Source organism: Centropristis striata, chromosome 2 (assembly GCF_030273125.1).
Source record: "Centropristis striata isolate RG_2023a ecotype Rhode Island chromosome 2, C.striata_1.0, whole genome shotgun sequence".
Taxonomy (NCBI): Eukaryota; Metazoa; Chordata; class Actinopteri; order Perciformes; family Serranidae; genus Centropristis; species Centropristis striata.
The window spans coordinates 902,261-921,722 of record NC_081518.1 but is presented as its reverse complement, the minus strand read 5'-3'; the positions used below and the strand labels follow the sequence as shown (position 1 = coordinate 921,722).

At 34.8% G+C, this 19,462-nt stretch overlaps 2 protein-coding genes and 3 non-coding genes across 7 annotated transcripts; all 5 read right to left on the bottom strand.

Annotated features, from left to right (window-relative positions):
• Positions 1-2,194: 2,194 nt before the first annotated feature.
• Positions 2,195-12,306, bottom strand: rpl13 (ribosomal protein L13). Of its 3 annotated transcripts, none has more exons than XM_059356325.1 (6): positions 12,197-12,306; positions 11,628-11,745; positions 9,246-9,387; positions 6,486-6,659; positions 3,665-3,721; positions 2,195-2,400 (listed from the first exon to the last, which is right to left on the bottom strand). In XM_059356325.1, exons 2-6 carry the CDS (start codon positions 11,729-11,731, stop codon positions 2,242-2,244), a joined length of 636 nt encoding a protein of 211 aa, XP_059212308.1. In that variant the 5' UTR covers positions 11,732-11,745; positions 12,197-12,306; the 3' UTR covers positions 2,195-2,241. The 3 variants fall into 3 exon arrangements, with proteins under 3 accessions (XP_059212308.1, XP_059212324.1, XP_059212316.1); XM_059356341.1 differs by having other exon boundaries at positions 12,201-12,222; XM_059356333.1 differs by having other exon boundaries at positions 12,078-12,219.
• LOC131961129 (small nucleolar RNA MBII-202) lies at positions 2,520-2,599 on the bottom strand. Its single transcript, XR_009389837.1, has one exon. It is a non-coding gene; the product is annotated as a small nucleolar RNA MBII-202 (small nucleolar RNA).
• LOC131961118 (small nucleolar RNA MBII-202) lies at positions 7,501-7,578 on the bottom strand. The gene has a single exon (XR_009389835.1). It is a non-coding gene; the product is annotated as a small nucleolar RNA MBII-202 (small nucleolar RNA).
• On the bottom strand, positions 10,408-10,485 carry LOC131961125 (small nucleolar RNA MBII-202). The gene has a single exon (XR_009389836.1). It is a non-coding gene; the product is annotated as a small nucleolar RNA MBII-202 (small nucleolar RNA).
• A 1,544-nt stretch (positions 12,307-13,850) lies between the features above and the next one.
• On the bottom strand, positions 13,851-16,877 carry LOC131990952 (tripartite motif-containing protein 16-like). The gene has a single exon (XM_059356210.1). The coding sequence runs from the start codon at positions 16,796-16,798 to the stop codon at positions 15,131-15,133; it is 1,668 nt and encodes a 555-aa protein (XP_059212193.1). The 5' UTR covers positions 16,799-16,877; the 3' UTR covers positions 13,851-15,130.
• Between the last annotated feature and the right edge of the window lie 2,585 nt (positions 16,878-19,462).

Here is a 19,462-nt window from a genome sequence, read left to right as displayed (position 1 = left end):
AGATGATGTAATAAAAGTCTAGTTATAAAAGTACTACGAGACATTTTTTAGCCATCAGGTTTTTCCATAAACATGTTCGCATCTTTTGTTCAAATGTAAAAATGGTTTAAATGAACACTCATCTCTTAAATACTGTGAATATTTTAGAGCTGCAGCCACTATATCGACTTATAACGTCTCCTGGAGTCATTAAAGCTCCGCAGCTCTTTGACTTCTTCACAACGTAAAAACGTTCAGCAGCATGTTTCCCTGCTGCACTGTAAAAAAGCCAACTTGTATTTTTTGGCCTAAAACAGTGATTTATGTTGGTAAAACTTGGAAATATAAATGATTGACATTTAGGGCAATAATGTAAGTTAGCACAACAAAGGAAGCCAGTTGTCTGCTCAAAAACAAGTTGGTGAGTTGTTGTTACTTATATCTTTAAGTTGGGGTTCACAACAAGGGACAATAGTTCTGATAACTCTTATTTCTTTGTTGGGAAATTCGGGAAAGCCAACTTTCTGAGTTGCCGCTGCACTTGAAAGTGTCATTGTGGCTGTTTCAACTACAGTTGAGTTGATAAAAATCTGAATTCAGAGTTGAGCAAACTCAAAAACAAAACTTAAAATATTTAGTTTAATTTAGTTTAACTTAAAATTTTACCGAAGTTTGTTGCCTTGAAATTTTGAGTTCACCCAACTTTTTTTGCAGTGTCAGCTCAACTCTAAAGTTTTGGCTTTTACACAAGTTTACATGTCACATTTAGCACATCAAATCTTTTTCAGCAAAAGGTAAAAAACACCTCGACAAAGTGTAGGAACATGACTTTGTAGTTAGAGATCTTTGCATTTTTGCAGTGTCATTCAGCATTTTAATGCAATCTTGTGTCTTTTTGTAATTTCTTTGTTTTTTTTGTGTGACTTCATGATGTTGTGATTGCATGTGTTTTTGTGTGTGGGTTTTTGTATTTTTTCAAAATAAAATAAAATAAAAATATATTTTTTTGTGTTCGCGGGGTTTTTAAAAAAAAAAAAAGTGTTTGTTTTTATGTGTTTTTTGTGTTCAAAATGTTGATCCAGTAAGTCAAAATGAAAATAATAATCAGGTCATATAGGTGAGGTTGTCTTGGGTTTTTGTAGTTTTTTCTAAAAATAAATAAATAAAAATTGTAAAAACAAATATATATATATTTTTGGTGCGTTTGTGGGATTTCAAAAAATAATTTTGTGTTGGTTTTTTTTTGTTTGTGTTTTTTTGTGTTCAAAATGTTGATCCAGTAAGTCAAAATGAAAATAATAATCGGGTCATATAGTTGTGCTGAAAACAATGGTAGCAACATGTCATGGTGAACACTTTTTAAGTGGTTTATAAACAGGCAGAGTGACAAAATAGCCCCAAACTCCAAAAAGTTAAATAGTGTTAATATTTTACGTTCAGCAGCATGTTTCCTGCTGCAGCTCAACTCTAAAGTTTTGGCTTTTACACAAGTTTACATGTCACATTTAATGCATTAACTCTTTTTCAGAAAAGGGTAAAAAACACCTCGACCAAGTGTAGTAACATGATTTTGTAGTTAGACATCTTTGCAATTTTGCAGTGTGCACTCAGCATTTTAATGCAATCCTTGTGTTTTTTGTAAAAAAAAAAAAAAAAAAATTGTGCAATTTCATTGTTTTTGTGTGATTTCATGTGTTTTTGTATTGTTTTTTCTTAAAAATAAAAAAAAGAAGTGTAAAAATATATATTCTTTCAAGATGTGATATATTCTAAGTTATTGTTTGTATGTAAGGCTACTTGTTATTCTTCAAATGTATTTTGTTCATATATTATTTTATTTTTTTGGTGTGTTCGGTTTTTTTCTTCATAATTTTGTGTTTTGTTTGTTTTTATGTGTTTTTTTGTGTTCAAAATATTGATCCAGTAAGTCAAAATGAAAATAATAATCAGGTCATAAAGGTGAGGTTGTCTTGAAAACAATGATAGCAACACGTCATGGTGAACACTTTAAGTGGTTTATAAACAGGCAGAATGACAAAATAGCCCCAAACTCCAAAGAGTTAAATAGTGTTAATATTTTACTTACTAAACAGCCACTATATCGACTTAAAACGCATCTTTGCCCACATGTAGAAATGTCTAAAAGTGCTGCAGATGTTCAGCGTCTCGTAATAAACTCAGACCACACAGATCATAATCACGACATTCTCACATGTTTATCCTTTTAAACTCTTTATTTTGCAAAGTTCCATGGTGACGACGTTACTTCTTCTTCTCCACGTCCTGCTCGGCCGCCTCCTTGGCTCGCTTGGCGCGGATACCGAAGAGCCGAGCGTTGGCGCGCGCCATACGCAGGCTGGCGAACGCCTTGAAGTTCTTCTCGTCCTCAGAGATCACACGCGCCTTCTCCTTCTTGTGCACCTGAGACAAACAAACAAACAAACAAACGTTTAGACACGTTTCACAATCAGCTCTGGCTCACAGCTTGGACAAAATGCAAACAGAAGAATCAATATTCTGGGACAAACAATCTTTTTCAGCTTGATTTTAAAAGCAGTCATCAGAAAAAAGGGTTCAGGATTCATCAAGTAAATACAGAGATTCCGGAGTTTTATCATCATCTGATTGCTGCAACACAAAACAATCTGATATTTACTGAAGAGTTATCATTCATGTCCTGTAAATCAAGATTATTATAGTTAATGAAAACTAACGAAATAACAAAAACTAGAATTGGAAACACATTTTCGTTAACTGAAATAAAAATAAAGAGTTTTTAAAAAACGATAACTGAAACTGTATTTTGTGGTTCCAAAACTAACTAAAATTATAGTAAAATGTCCTTCGTTTTCGTCTTTGTCAACTTTTTTCATCCGTAAACCTTTTTGGTTGATATGAAATCTATTTCATCTATCTGGTTTTATGACTTAATAAACTTATTGGGGCTGAGATGGATCAGACAAAGGAAATAAAGGAAACATTTATTGTGACCTTATTGAATCTGGACCCAACAAATACCCCATTACACAACAACTACAACTAATAAAAACTACACTACAACTAATAAAATCTAAACTACAACTAATAAAAAACTAATAAAAACTAAAATAATAACTAAACTACAACTAATAAAAACTAAAATAAAAATAATAAAAACTAAACTACAACTAATAAAAACTAAACTAAAACTAATAAAAACTAAACTAAAATTAATAACTAAACTACAAGTAATAAAAACTAACTACAACTAATAAAAACTAAACTAAAAATAAAAACTAAACAATAAAAAATAAACTACAACTAATAAAAAATAAACTACAACTAAGCATTTTCCCAAAAAAATAAACTAATTAAAACTAGCAAACTCACTCTAAAAACTCATTAAAACTAACTGAAAACAAAAAACAAAATGAAAACTAAATCCAATGAAAAACCCAAAAACTATTATAACCTTGATACAGGTTAGGTTTCAAAATGAAGACACCATTGATGTAGAATTAATATAATTGTATAATTTAATTTATTTACATATATCTACATCCATCCATCCATCTAGATATGCAAAAACCAATAAAAAGCGACTTGAAAACAACGTATTCCAATCATTTCTATTGATCTCAGTGTAATCTATAATTCTGGATATGTTGCACATTAGAGAAATCTTCTTGCAGGAATTAAAACTTACGGTCTTGATGGGCATCACGGCACCAGACAGCTGAGTGGCCATTTTCAGTTCCTCCTCCTGAAAACAAACCATTATGGATGGTTAATACTTTTCAAACAGAAATATCAATATTTATAAGATATACATATATTATACAGCAACTTTACATGTATACAGAACTTTTCTTAGTACTTTAGAGACTTTGAAAAGTTAAAATGATCAAAAACGAAATATTCTCACTACCAGGATAATGACAAAAACTAATTTAAAACATTACACGTGTGAAACAGTCGTCAGATTAGAAATCTCCCCTCGTGTCTCAGGAAGTTTTTTCTCAGATATGAGAGCAAATAACTCCTGACAACCAATCTAATGAGCCAATAAAACAGCATTAAGGAAACAAGACCGACACCTATTACAAATATTATCGGCTAGTAGCAAAAAGGCAATAACCAGGAAATGGCTAAGCAAGGAGTGTCCGACAATTTCAGACTGGATAGGAATAGTTAAAGGAATTTATAACATGGAAAGGTTAACATTTTCCCTGAGATACAGTACTGAAAAAGGTGACCAATACTGGAAGAAATGGAGGGACTACATATATGAGAGGTGATTGCATATTCTGTGTGGGAAAATCTTTTTATTTTACATTAGGTAAATAAATAAATTAAATTATACAATTATATTAATTCTACATCAATGGTGTCTTCATTTTGAAACCTAATCCGTATCAAGGTTATAATAGTTTTTGGGTTTTTCATTGGATTTAGTTTTAATTTAGTTGTTTTTTGTTTTCAAATCCAGTTAGTTTTAATTAGTTTTTAGAGTGAGTTTGCTACATTTTAATTTTTTGGGAAAATGCTTAGTTGTAGTTTAGTTTTTATTAGTTGTAGTTTAGTTTTTATTAGGTTTAGTTTAGTTTTTATTAGGTTTAGTTTTTATTAGTTGTAGTTTAGTTTTTATTAGGTTTAGTTTTTATTAGTTGTAGTTTAGTTTTTATTAGTCGTAGTTTAGTTTTTACTAGTCGTAGTTTAGTTTTTATTAGTTGTAGTTTAGTTTTTAGTATTAGTTTAGTTTTTATTAGTTGTAGTTTAGTTTTTAGTATTAGTTTAGTTTTTATTAGTTGTAGTTTAGTTTTTACTAGTTGTAGTTTAGTTTTTACTAGTTGTAGTTTAGTTTTTATTAGTTGTAGTTGTTTTGTAATGGGGTATTTGTTGGGTAAATAAATATAAATATATATATATATATATATATATATATATATATATATATATATATATATATTCCATTTCCGCTTGTTATGGGGTTCTTTTTTATTTTATTTTTTGTACCGGTGACCTTGTGGATAGCACAAACGAAGGTATTTTGAGTTATGTCAGCCCTGTGTTTAGAATAAAACCTGCCATTGTATTTTGCTATGGATGACCCTGTCTGATGTTCCTGTTCTGTGTGTATAATTATATGGTTGTGTTTTGTTTTTCACTGAAAAATCAATAAAAAGAAAGTTTAAAAAAAAAAAAACAGCATTAAGGAAGATAATTATCTTCCAGTGAAGGTGTTCAGCCGTCAGAACCAGAAGTATTGCTCAATAAACGGCGTCCCTCAGGGATTACACAGCGTTAAAGACAAAGTTTAACAGGTCAGGACTGAAGACAAATCTTCACTTTATTACTTCAAATGCAGAAGGAATAAAGTCGAACTTGACAGGGTTGTTTCTGTTTTTATTCATTACTCTAAAAGCTTTGTGTGAAAGCTGTTGTATTAACTTTAATAACAGTAAACAAACAGTGAAGAGGCTCTCAAATTGTTCTTATTCATTCTGAGCGATGACTCATCTGCTTCTGATTCATGTTTAACACTTGTTTTTCTCAAGGAAATGACAATCAAAACATAAACACAAATAATTAAAAGACACGACTTCAGTCTGTCAGTCAGTCTGCAGACAAAGATGTTAAGTTTCTTTTAAAACTTTACGCTCTAAAACAGGGATGGGCAACTTAAATGCTGCAGTTTATCATGTCCACTACCACAGGGCCACATATAGGAGCATCACTAACCAGATATGATGAAACTGACATTTTAAATATATTTACAGTGCAGTAACTTAACATATTTCATGCTCCAAACCAGGGGTGTCAAACTCAAATACACAATGGGCCAAAATTTAAAACTTGAATAAAATCGCGGGCCAACATTGAACAAATAAACCTTTTAATATATACCAAACATGTTTTGCTTTAACATTAAATATGGAACCAGCAACGCTTATAAACATACAATATATAACTAAATAGTGCAGACATGCAAAATCAAATTTCAAATAAAAAAAACACATCAATGTCATTAATTTATTAAATAAAAAATAAATAAAAATCATATGCCTCTTTTCTATTTTTATCCTTCTGATTTAAATATCAAAATGAAGTTTTTCAACAGGTTAATACATTTAAAAATAAAATAATAATAAATCTAATATTAGCGGTAAATGCGCTGTATAATACCGGCTTTTATAGTACAATAATAATATAATAATTTGGTATTGCCTCGCGGGCCAAATAAAATTACACTGCAGGCCAAATTTGACCCGCGGGCCAGAGTTTGACACCCCTGCTCTAATGCATGTATAACAGTATTTTTGTTTTTTCAGTGCAAGAACAGCAGACCAACATTAATTGTAAGAAGTAAATTTGTGCATTTTTACACTGAACTTTTAAGATTTCATGCTCAGATGCATGTAGTTGTACTGAGGGCCACTTCAGGTGAGGCTGAGGGCCGTATGTGGCCCCCGGGCCTCCTATTGACCATCCCTGATCTATGAACAAGATGAAAAAACCAAACTCACAGTGCTGTCTCCCTTCTTGGGAGCAGAAGCCTTCCTGGGGAAGAGGATGAGTTTGGAGCGGTACTCCTTCAGGCGCTGCACGTTGGCCTGCAGAGACTCTGTGGATCTGTTGCGGCGCCGAGAGTCGACGGAGATGCCGATGGTGCGGGCCGTCTTTTTGTGGATGCCGGCTGCCTGTAAGGAGGGAAACAGCACATCGAGGGTTAAATAGAAGCTCACAAAGTTCTCCTCCATCACTAGATCTCCCAGGTCTCGTTCACAGCCGTCTGGCTCCTCCCACCAATCGCTGCATCCAGAATGTGATGGAGGTAATTCCAGATCCTTCTCTGTTCACTAATACTATCTGTACATATCCTGGACATTTGGTGGAAAGACTCCTGTAAGTTTATTAGAGCTGCCAGAGCAGCTTGAAGGTCCCACCATGGAAATAATCCACATTTCTTTATTTCCTGTCCTGGAGCATGGATGGGACAAAAAAGACAAAAAGGACACAAATGACAAAAAAGACTAAATGACAAAAAAAGACAAAATTATGACAGAAGACAAAAAATTATGACAAAAAAGACAAAAAGGACAAAATTATGACAAGGACACAAAGTTGTGACAAAAAAGACACAAAATGACAAAAAAAGAAAATTATGACTAAAAGGACAAAATGAAAAAGGACACAAAATTGTGACAAAAAAGACAAAATTGTGACAAAAAGACACAAAATGACAAAATTATGACAAAAAAGACACAAAATGATGTCAAAAAAGATAATAATGACAAAAAGGACAAATTATGACACGCTACGACGGAGCCGATTACAGTTTTACACTCTGGAGTTTGGTTTCACATGTTTATGTTTTTAAACCCCAAAAACTGCGTCACCGTCTAAACGAAAGGCACTTCACATCAAATATTTTGTCATTTTTACCTGCAAGCTTCCTCGTGTAAATGGGGCCTTAATTTGTTTTTATTGATTAATATTATTAATATTAATAATAATAATAATAATAATAATAATAATAATAATAATAATAAGCAGTCATCAGAAAAAAGGGTTCAGGATTCATCAAGTAAATACAGAGATTCCGGAGTTTTATCATCATCTGACTGCTGAGACACAAAATACAGTGAAGGAAAAAAATTATTAGACCAATGGACTTATTATTCTCAAAATAGTTGATTTTATTTGATGTTTGGGTTTTTTTACCTTGTTGTTTTTACCATGAAATGTGTCTATTTTAAAAGAAGAGTCAGTAACCTTACATAAAGGAGAGCCTCAATGTTCTTGACTTATTGTCGTCATGTTTTTCCCTCAAGTCCATAGAAATGATCATTTTTATAATAATGTTTATTTCACTGTATTCAGTATAGACTAGTTTAGTTATTTAACCTGTATCTTTAATTTGTTGTTGTTGTGTTTGTTGTTTTGGCCTGGTGATGCAGCAAGATCCTATTTTCAATGCATGTACCGGAAACCCTATAGTATATAGTATAAGTATAGTAAATAATGTATTTAGAACAACATTCAGTTTGAAATAGTCATAATTTCTTATTTCAAAATGCTGCTGCTCATACTCAAGATTCGAGAGTATTTTTTTGTATTTGTCAACTGTTGAGATTTGCACTTCACACTACATTTTAGATTTTTAATTATTTATACAGACTAAAAAAAAAAAAATCATATTTTCTATATCTTTTTAAGTATTTCCTAATATCGTCAAGAATATCGTTATCCATAAAACAGCCTGAAATATGGTGATATTCCTTTAGGGCCGTATCGCCCAGCCCGAGGTGAAGCACATCAACATTTAGTTTCCTGCCACAGCAGAAAGAGAAAGAACAGCAGCAGAGAAGCTTCAGTTTGAGAGAGTTTTATGTTGGTGGGACGATGATTCATCAGAGAAACGTTGAGTTTCTTCTGTTTAGTCGTCAATAGAAGGTGGAGATCACCTCGATAAACGTTTTTATAGGTTTTAAAGTCTCAGTGGAGCTGAAACACAGATAGTTTCTACCTCACTACACAAACATCAGCTGCTTTACTGCTTTTTGGTGTCAAATTAAAATCTTTGAGACGGTTTTCAAACACAAAAGTCACATTGCTGAACAAGTATTCCAACATGGATACACAGACGACTAGAAGGTGTTATCTTGCCTCTAATTCTGAACGCAGAGCAAAGGAAATAGATTTATGAGAGGAACTAACAGTAGAACAGAGCCTGTAAGACCAAACCCAGTCAGGGTTTAATACACGCCTAAAACTTTTACTATTTCATTGGTTAGAGAGTGAAGATTACACCAGTAAAATTAAACAAATTTAACAGTAACAGTGAGACGAGTTGTGAACTCAGACTGTTTTTACTTGGTCTTATTATCATGAACAAGTTTTTCATTCATTTGTGTTTATTAAAGGCAGAATGAGTGATTGATTAACATGGAGAAACATTGATAAAGCAGCATGTCACAGTGGTTTAAGTCTTTATGTTTCCTCTGGAAAGAATCCACGCTGCAGAATAAACAAGAGCTGTTACAAAGAGTACGGAGACGTTTTATACATTATATTAAGAACAATAATCTGGCTCATTTAATAAAGGAACCTGGAGAAGAATAATTTGACCCTCTGTATATTTATACTCATGTTCATTTGCTCTAAACTCTTTTTTGAAAAGATCCTGAAGGACTCTTGTTCTTAAACTTTGCTCCCTTTGGCCGCCATCTTCTTCTATGTTTTCTTGTTTTATATATATATTGTTGGAAAAAAGAAGGTTTTACCTTGAGTTCCTCCAGAGTGAAGCCTCGCCCGGCGCGGACCTTGGTGTGGTAGCGGATTGTGGGGCAGCGGACCTGAGGCCGGAGAGGTCCGGCGACGGGCCGCGGAGCGATACGACGAGCCTTCGCCTGGCGAGCCTTTCGCCTGAAGACACAAATCTGAGTTACAACCACAGGAATCAAAGGGTCCCTTCAACTCCAGGAACTAGACAACCCACTTTATTATAACAGCACATTTAAACAATCAATAAAAACCATTTCCATAAAACAATCAGCAATAAATAATCAAATAAGTGCATCAATCTAAAATGATGCTATAAATGAAACTATAAAATCTAACAGATAAACGTAGTAAAATAAATAAAAGACGTAGTTAAATGTAGTAAAATAAATAAAAAAGACGTAGTTAAATGTAGTAAAATAAATAAAAGACGTAGTTAAATGTAAATAAAAGACGTAGTTAAACGTAGTAAAATAAATAAAAGACGTAGTTAAACGTAGTAAAATAAATAAAAGACGTAGTTAAACGTAGTAAAATAAATAAAAGACGTAGTTAAATGTAGTAAAATAAATAAAAGACGTAGTTAAATGTAAATAAAAGACGTAGTTAAACGTAGTAAAATAAATAAAAGACGTAGTTAAACGTAGTAAAATAAATAAAAGACGTAGTTAAATGTAGTAAAATAAATAAAAGATGTAGTTAAATGTAGTAAAATAAATAAGACGTAGTTAAATGTAGTAAAATAAATAAAAGACGTAGTAAAATAAATAAAAGATGTAGTTAAATGTAGTAAAATAAATAAAAGATGTAGTTAAATGTAGTAAAATAAATAAAAGATGTAGTTAAATGTAGTAAAAATAAATAAAAGATGTAGTTAAATGTAGTAAAATAAATAAAAGACGTAGTTAAACGTAGTAAAATAAATAAAAGACACAGAGGACCACAAAACTCATACAAAGTTAAAAAAACAGAATAAAAATGGGTGTTAAACTAAAAGGACTCAGGAACTTTACAATCTGTTTTACACTGATTACTGATTGTATTTCTACCATCTCAACCAGATGCAAATAACAGAGTCAGGGGAATAAAAACAGCTTTTCAGACAATTAATTGTGTTTCTCTTTAGTTTAGTATTGTGTCCATGTAGTATGAAGAAATGCAATAAATCAAAAAAAGCAGTCATCAGAAAAAAGGGTTCAGGATTCATCAAGTAAATACAGAGATTCCGGAGTTTTATCATCATCTGACTGCTGCAAAACAAAATATATAAAAGGGGGTCCTTATATTTCTGAACATGTCTGCCAAGTGTAGAGAAAAACTTCTGAAAAAGTGAAATGCCAATTAGGCAAATATGCACCGATCATGGCTGCAGAGCAGACGCGCAGCAGTCAAAAGTAGCAAATAGGAGAATACTGAAGATGGAGTTACATGAAACTAGAAGATCTAATGAATCTAAAGAGCCAAATACAGAAATCTACAAAATGACTTAAGTTTTTGAACCCAAATATATAATATAATATTTTTGACCAGAACAACTTGACACACAGTGCTGAGCTTCATCTCAGATTAATCTTCAGGTTCACAGCTTTCAGATGATGTTCACCACTTCTATGTGGCATTTATTGTTGCCCTGATATCTCCCCCTAAACACCCACTGCCCGTCTGTATAAAATCTCAGTGTGAGACTAAAAACTCTAAACACTTAATCTTTAGATGTGAGCCTAGAGTTTTCTAGGAGTCTTTCCCAAATTCTTCTGATGATAGGGAGCCAATAAAACCAGTCACTGCTGCTACTGGGAGATTAACTTTTACCTTAGATCAGGGATTCCCAAAGTGTGGTGCGTGGACCCCTGGGGGTGCGCGAGATGAAAAATGTAATGGCGGTCTGATAATTATACAATTACATTTTTTCCCCCCACACAATAAAGACGTGTTATTAATTACTTAATACAGGCTATTCAATTTTGTGTCATTTATTGTTCATTTTTGCATCTATTTGTCATTTTTGCATCTATTTTTTGGTTGTTTGGTAATTTTTACATGTATTTTTGGTCAATTTGTGTCTGTTTTGATAATTTTGTGTCATCTTTGGTCATTTTTGCATCTATTTTTGCTTGTTCTGATCTTATAATGAAGCGTAGAAGAAGTTATCTTCTTGTTCTTGTATCATTTTTCCAGCCTGTTATGATGACGGGTTGTTTAGCTCCACGCTCATTTAAATTTGCTGCAATTTTTGTTCAACGCAGCTCAAAATATTATAACATTTTCTCAACTGATCTGCTTTCTGCCTCTGATCCTGAGCCTGTCATCATCCTCCACCTTTAATATGGATATAAAAACTCTTATTGCATGTTGGTTTTGACATTATTCTGGGCGGTTCTTACCTGCGGATCTTCCTGGCTGGCTGGTTGAACCAGGTTCGGACTCTTTTCTGCCAGTCTTTGTGGAAGTGAGGGTTCAGGAGCATTCCATTCCGGCTGGGGGCCATGTCTGCCTACGTCCCTGCAAAACAAGCATGGAGCCCGGACATGAGGACCAGAGTTAAACAAGCATGGAGCCCGGACATGAGGACCAGAGTCACACCGGCACCAGCCGGGGATGCTAAGCTAACAAGCTAACTAGCGGCTATGACTGTAAGCGGTTACTGCATGCCATAATAACTAAACCACACCACTCCAGCGTTACCTACTAATGCTTATTTTCATTTTTTAAGTGGCTGTGTTAATATAAAGGAGCTATAAGTTGGCCTTGAACAGCAACGCGACACACACACACAAACACAAAATAGATGCTTTTTTAGCAATTTAACGATATATTCTTACAACAATAATCACCTTATTTCAAAGGTGACAAAACACTCTATTACAGGCTGTACGTGAAATAGACAAACACAGCCAAAATACTGAGGATTAAAGCAGATTATTTCTAAATATGTGGAGGAAAATTATCGTACCTACAAGGGAGGAAAATGGCCGAAAGGAAAAAGGAAGTGGTAACGCGGTGGATTGTGGGATATGTGTGAACTAGCCAATGGGCGAACAGATCTGATCAAAGAGTATATAAAGAGATAGTAATCCCCCCCACACCAGAACAAGCCGTTGAAACGTTAAATATCTGATTATTAGCTACATCTTAGAATGAGTTAACAGATCTGATCAAAGAGTATATAAGGGATAGTCACCCCCCCCCCCTCCCCACAAGAACAATCCGTTAAAACGTAAATATAGCCGTTAAAACGTAATAAATATTACGTATTATTACATCTGAGAATGCTGAGAATGAGTGAACCGATCTGATCAAAGAGTATATAAAGGATAGTTATCCCCATATATATATAAACACTTTCTTACATAAATCTATGGTTATTCCCACAAGAACAATCCGTTAAAACGTTAAATATTACGTGTTATTGCACCTGAGAATGAGTGAACAGATTTGATCAAAGAGTATATAAGGGATAGTTATCTCCCCCACAAGAAGAACAAGCCGTTAAAACGTTAAATATTACGTGTTATTACACCTGAGAATGAGTGAACAGATCTGATCAAAGAGTATATAAGGGATAGTAATCTCCCCCACAAGAACATGCCGTTAAAACCGGTTAAAACGTTAAATATTACGTATTATTACATCTGAGAATGAGTGAACAGATCTGATCAAAGAGTATATAAGGGATAGTTATCCCAACACTAAGAACGAGCTAGACTAAAGGACTATGAAGACACACTGTGTGCGAGCATATTGTGTAGGCTATGTTTGTGTGCATGTCTGTTGCCTTTCAAACAAAAGTTACAAAGTGCTTCATAAAATACAACTGTGGAGGTTTTTAGATCATCTGGGATTCAGACTGTGACTCCAGCTCTAACATGTAAAGTCTGACAACATCTTCCTCAGCGGTGGCCATCGTCTTTATGCATTCACCGGTGAGTTTAACCTGCAAACCGTTAACTGTGGTTAGCCTGGCCGGGTGTCACTCAAGACTGTCAGCCAATCAGAAGAAAGGCTCATGAATATTAATGAGACAGGCCCAAAATGATCTGAGCTGCTGGAGCTGCAGAAGGAGGCTGAGAGAGCAGATGAACAACTGATCTGAGATCATTTTAGGAATGTAAAACTACAAATTTATCTCCTTTTAGGTGTCAAAACTTTAATAACAACACAACAAAGGTGAACAATATGGGAGCTGTAAGAGTTAAAACACATTTTATCCTGCATTTACAACAGAGCTCATTTCTCTTTTGAACTCATTTCAACTTTTAGCAGGCAAACTCTTCTGAGTCAACAGGTAAACATTAAGACAATAGATTAGAGTTTTCTTCCTTGTTGACTTCACTAAGATTTAAGAGTTTAGTAGCATGTATATGTGTCAGGAATGTGTCTGTAATAAATCCTTTTATGAACTAAGAGCACAAACCAAATCTTGGCTGTAAAAGCAACAAGTGATATAAAACTATGACCTTTGAACTTTCCTCTTTAAAACAGCTTTTGTTGGAGAAATGAGAGACTGACTGACAAATGTTCTTCTGCTCTCAACATGAACAGTGAACTTTGTGTTGTTTCAGGAGAACAGCCTCAGTTATATCTCATATTAGTCTCATCATTTATCCATCAGCTTTATATCAAACCCTGGAATTAAGACCAGAAGAAAAGACTTTGTTTATGTTTGTTTATTCATTATATAAACAGTTTTTTCACACATTCCATCAGTGAAGTTTGTTAAATGATTTTTGTTCAGTGATTTCTTGTACAGATTCACTTCATCCACACAATCAATTAGTTTCATCAGAATCTCAGAGATATACAAGATAATAATGGCTATTTCCTTATTGATTATGAACATGATAATTATAGTTTTATAATACATCATAGAGCCTCATTTGTGCTTTGATTATAACAGCAACATTTGGTCTAACAAACAAATAAATGTAGATATAATAATTTTTTTTTTTTTTTTACACATTTTCTTTGAATATCTGGAGCTTTCTCTATTCAGACCCAGGCATAAAAGAAAAACAACAACAACAACATACAAATATTCAACAAACATTTGGAGCTCAGAGAAATGTACATTTTCCTGCAGAGAAATATGAGTTGAGGTGAACAACAGTCATCATGAGCAGTGAAAGCCTCCGTGGCTCAACAGACACAGGAAGGAAAGTCAAACATCTACAGAACAACTAATGAGCAGATGTCAAAGCCCCGCCCATAATGTTTGATTGACAGCTGATCTCTGCAGAGAAGAAATGCCACAATGATGAGCTCTCAGCAACAAACATGGAAAGAAATCAGTTTAAAGGTCCCTTATTGTAGAAAAACACCAGTTACAAGTCTTGTGATTATAAACCAGGTGCAGTTGCAATAAAAATACTGTGAAAATATATTTTCTGACTGCTTCCTAAAAATCTGTCACTCAAAGAAGCTGCTCCTATAGGATACGGCAGTTTACACATTATCATGTCCGACTCTAAATCTGCAACCTGTAAGTGAACCAGTAATATATTTCATGTTTGAGTCAGAGGGAAGCATCATCAGGCTCTAACATGTAAAGTCTGACAACATCTTCCTCAGCGGTGGCCATCGTCTTTTTGCATTCACCGGTGAGTTTAACCTGCAAACTGTTAACTGTGGTTAGCCTGGCCGGGTGTCACTCAAGACTGTCAGCCAATCAGAAGAAAGGCTCATGAATATTAATGAGACAGGCCCAAAATGATCTGAGTTGCTGGAGCTGCAGAAGGAGGCTGAGAGAGCAGATGAACAACTGATCTGAGATGGTTTTTAGAACGAAAACTACAAATGTATATTCTTATAAAACACAACAAAGGTGAACAATACGGGAGCTGTAAGAGTTAAAACACATTTTGCCTGCTGTTCCTTTCAATGACTTTGGTTATTTGAGTTGACAGAACTCAGCAGTGTCTCCTTCTTTGTAACCAACCAGAAGTCCAGCATAGAGCGGCTGAGTGAACGTGGTCTGGACTCTGTGGAGGAGGGTCATGGTTTCAGAGACGCTGTAGAAGGACAGAATACCTGCTCTGTGATCCAGGTACACTCCCAATCTGGAGGACAGAGGACCTGAGACGCGAGTTTGGATCTTGTTGTAGGAAAATTTATTTTTGTTGTTGTCACAATCAAAAGACCAAGACTTGTCATTGCGTCCAAATACAGAGTCAAGCGACTCCCCTCTGCTGATGTTCTTGTATGAAGCTGCTACCCAAACTCCAGCCCCTCTCTTCTCCACCTCCCAGTAACATCGTCCAGTCAGACTCTCTCTACTCAGGACCTGAGACCAATAAGTGAATCTGTCTGGGTGACTTGGATAGGACTGTTGATGACTCATTAATGTTGCTTTTCTGTTCCCGTCAGATAATAACAGCCATGTGTATGCTGTGTTTGGATCCAGTGTGATCTCACATGAATATTTTAAGAACTCAGCTCTGGTCGTGGGCTCTGCTGGTGAATCTGACAGTAAAACATCCACTTCAGTCAGTGAGACGTCTGTCCATTTGTCTCTCAGGACGTCCTGCAGTTTGTCTCTGACTCGTGACACGGCCGCTGTCACGTCCTCAAAGTAGCTCAGAGGACGGATCTGGATGCTGGATGTAGACGGGCTGAGTGCTGACAGTGAGGGGTAGCTGTGGAGAAACTGGTTGTGGTCCTCTGTGTTTGAGAGCTTCTTCAGTTCAGCGTCTTTCCTCTTCAGCTCTCTGATCTCCTGCTGCAGCTTCTCCTCCACCTCTTTGACTCCACTCACTTCAGTTTCCTGCTGGGATCTGACCTGCTGCTTCACCTCAGAGCTTCTTTTCTGCATGAGACGGATCAGCTCAGTGAACATCTTCTCACTGTCCTCCACTGCTTTATCAGCAGAGCGATTGATGTTCTGCACCTCCTGTTGAAGCAGCTTCACATCTTTCTCTCTGTCCTGGATTCTCTGCTGGATGTTTTGTCGACTCACCTCCAGCTCTTTCTGCTTCTCCGTCCGTTCTGCTGCAGCTGAGACCGTGTCGTGGCCTTTATGTTCGTCCACAGAGCAGAGATAACAGATAGACTTCTGATCAGTCCGGCAGAACATCTTCATCACCTCATCATGCTGAGAGCAGATGTTCTCCTGCAGCTTCTCGGAGGGCTCCACCAGCTTGTGTTTCTTAAATCTCGGTGATTCATAATGAGGCTGCAGGTGTTTCTCACAGAACGAGGCCAGACACTGCAGACAGGACTTGAAGGCTTTCAGTTTTCTCCCAGTGCAGAAATCACAGGCCACATCTCCAGGTCCAGCATAGCAGAGATCAGCAGGAGCAGCTTGGAGTCCAGTCTTCTTCATCTGATCCACTAAAACTGCTAACATGGTGTTTTTCAGCAGGACAGGCCTCGGAGTGAACGTCTGTCTGCACTCAGGACAGCTGTAGATTCCCTTTCTATCCTCTCCATCCCAGTGTGTTTTAATACACTTCATACAGTAGCTGTGTCCACATGTAGTCGTCACCGGATCCTTCAGTAGATCCAGACAGATGGAACAAGAGAAAGTTTCCCGGTCCAGCTGAACTCCTTTCTGCGCCATTTCACCTCTCAGTCACAACGACTGTCTGAGTTTCACTTCCTCATAAGTGAAACCGCTCTGAGCTCTGATCTGAACAATGTGTGTGTGTGTGTGTGTGTGTGTGTGTGTGTGTGTGTGTGTGTGTGTGTGTGTGCAGTGAGTCAGCACCATGTTGGTAACACCCATTTTCTAACTAGTAGATGTGAAGGGGAGGGAACCAGGAAACAGAGTGCATGATTTCTTCAGGGGCAGACAGTGATAGGGAGAGAGATCAGGATGGAAAGGACTCAAAACATTGAGACATTTTTCATGATAAAGAACAAAAAACGTCTGCAGATAACGATGATGAAGGTATCAGTCACAGTCATATCTATATCTATCAAATAGAAAGGAATAGGCTAGAAGTCTATAGCTATATATATATATATATATATGTATAACTATATGTGTGTGTGTGTGTGTGTGTGTGTGTGTGAACAGATCTGATCAAAGAGTCTATAAGGAATAGTTATCCCCCCACAAGAAGAACAAGCCGTTATTTTTAGTATGTACATTTGTTTGTTGTACAGGGTTTTTTTAATAGTTTTTTTCCAATATTCTTATATACATTTCAATATTTTGTATTGTGTGCTTGGTGTCTTCATTTTTGTCTGCTGCTGTAACCCAGTTTGGGATCAATACATTTTATTTATCTGTCTGTCTGTCTATAATTTATTCTGCATGCTGATATGTTCATTGGGATTATCTCATGTTGACATTTTGAGTTCTTTAAAGTGCAATTTTGAGTTCATAGGTTTGATTCACAGTAAGAAGATGAACTTTGTGCTCTGGCCACTAGATGTCGCCGAGCACACTCATCAGCAGTCAGCAGAGCTGGAGGAGCCGTAAGAAATCACCAAAGTATTTACCACATGTGTTAAATACTACTGTTGAAAGTCTAAAACAGTAGAACAGATAAGAAATGATGTGTGATGTCTATTAACCACTGTGTTTTAATAGCTTGACACTTTATATCAGTGGGACACAAGAAACAATTTGACATTAAAAGTGGAGAAAAAAATAATGTCCTGCTACTGCTTTACTACTGATTGTTGTCATTATTGTCACATTAATGTCATTTAGTAATTAAGTTTTCTTAATCAAGACAACGGGCCTTTACTGCAACACACTATGTGTAGAAAAATGTCAATAATGTCAATAATTACTGATTTCTTGCTACTTGAATGTCTAATCACGTGTGAATAATAACACTGAAATGTATATTTTGGATGTTTTCTTTCCACGTTATGAAATCAAAATAGTCAAAAATGTCTAAATTGACCACTGCATGAAAAAAAAAACAATGTTTGCCTGTTTGTGTCTCACCTTAATTAAATTGTAACTACTTCTCTTTCTGAAATAAATCTGAATATAGTGTTCATTAAAACCCTGATAAAGAAACAAACTGAAACTATTGTCCCCTCAATATATCAGATAAACACGACAAAGAAATGGTTGTTAAATTAATTTTAACAGCACCGTGATTGATGTTTTTGGAGCAGGAGATCAAGTGCATGTTTGGATATAAAATGCATCTGAAATACGTCTCTTTTATTATGTAAATTAATAAATAAAAATGTTATATGACACATAGAGGCTCTCAGTGACTTAAACCACCTGTTGCAATATTTCAACTTGTCTGTTTTAGCCAAAAAATACAAACCACAGCATTTATTTTCCATCATCAGCCTGAGAGCAAAGTTATTGTAGTTAATGAAAACTAACGAAATAACAAAAACTAGAATTGAAAAAACATTTTCATTAACTGAAAAAAAAACAAAAAACGATAACTAACTGAAACTGTATTTTGTGGTTCCAAAACTAACTAAAATTATAGTAAAATGTCCTTCGTTTTCATCTTTGTCAACTTTTTTCATCCGTAAACCTTTTTGGTTGATATGAAATCTATTTCATCTATCTGGTTTTATGACTTAATAAACTTATTGGGGCTGAGATGGATCAGACAAAGGAAATAAAGGAAACATTTATTGTGACCTTATTGAATCTGGACCCAACAAATACCCCATTACAAAACAACTACAACTAATAAAAACTAAACTAAAACTAATAAAAACTAAACTACAACTAATAAAAACTAAACAACAACTAATAAAAACTAAACTAAAACTAATAAAAACTAAACTACAACTAATAAAAACTAAACTAAGTAAGTAATAAGTAATAAAAGTAATAAAAAAAAATCTCAAATTTATGAGAAAAAAGGTGACAACATTTACAAAAAAAGTGACAAATTTAACAGAAAAAAATGACAGATTTACGGGGGAAAATTCTCAAATGTACAAGAAAAAAAGTGACAAATTTAAAGAAAAAAAGGGACAAAATAACCAGAAAAAGTGACAAATTTAAAGAAAAAAAGGGACAAAATAACCAGAAAAAGTGACAAATTTACAAGAAAAAAGTGACAAATTTAAAAACTAAGCATTTTCGAAAAAAACAAACAAACTCATTAAAACTAACTGAATTTAAAAATGAAAAATCACAACTAACTAAATTAAAACTCAAACTAATGATAAATCTAAAACTATTATAATCTTGCCTGAGAGTGCAGTTTTTGTGTTCAGTCACTGATTTTAAAGCTCTGCTTCATTAATCATTGATCAGCTGTAATCTCGGCCTATCTTCACC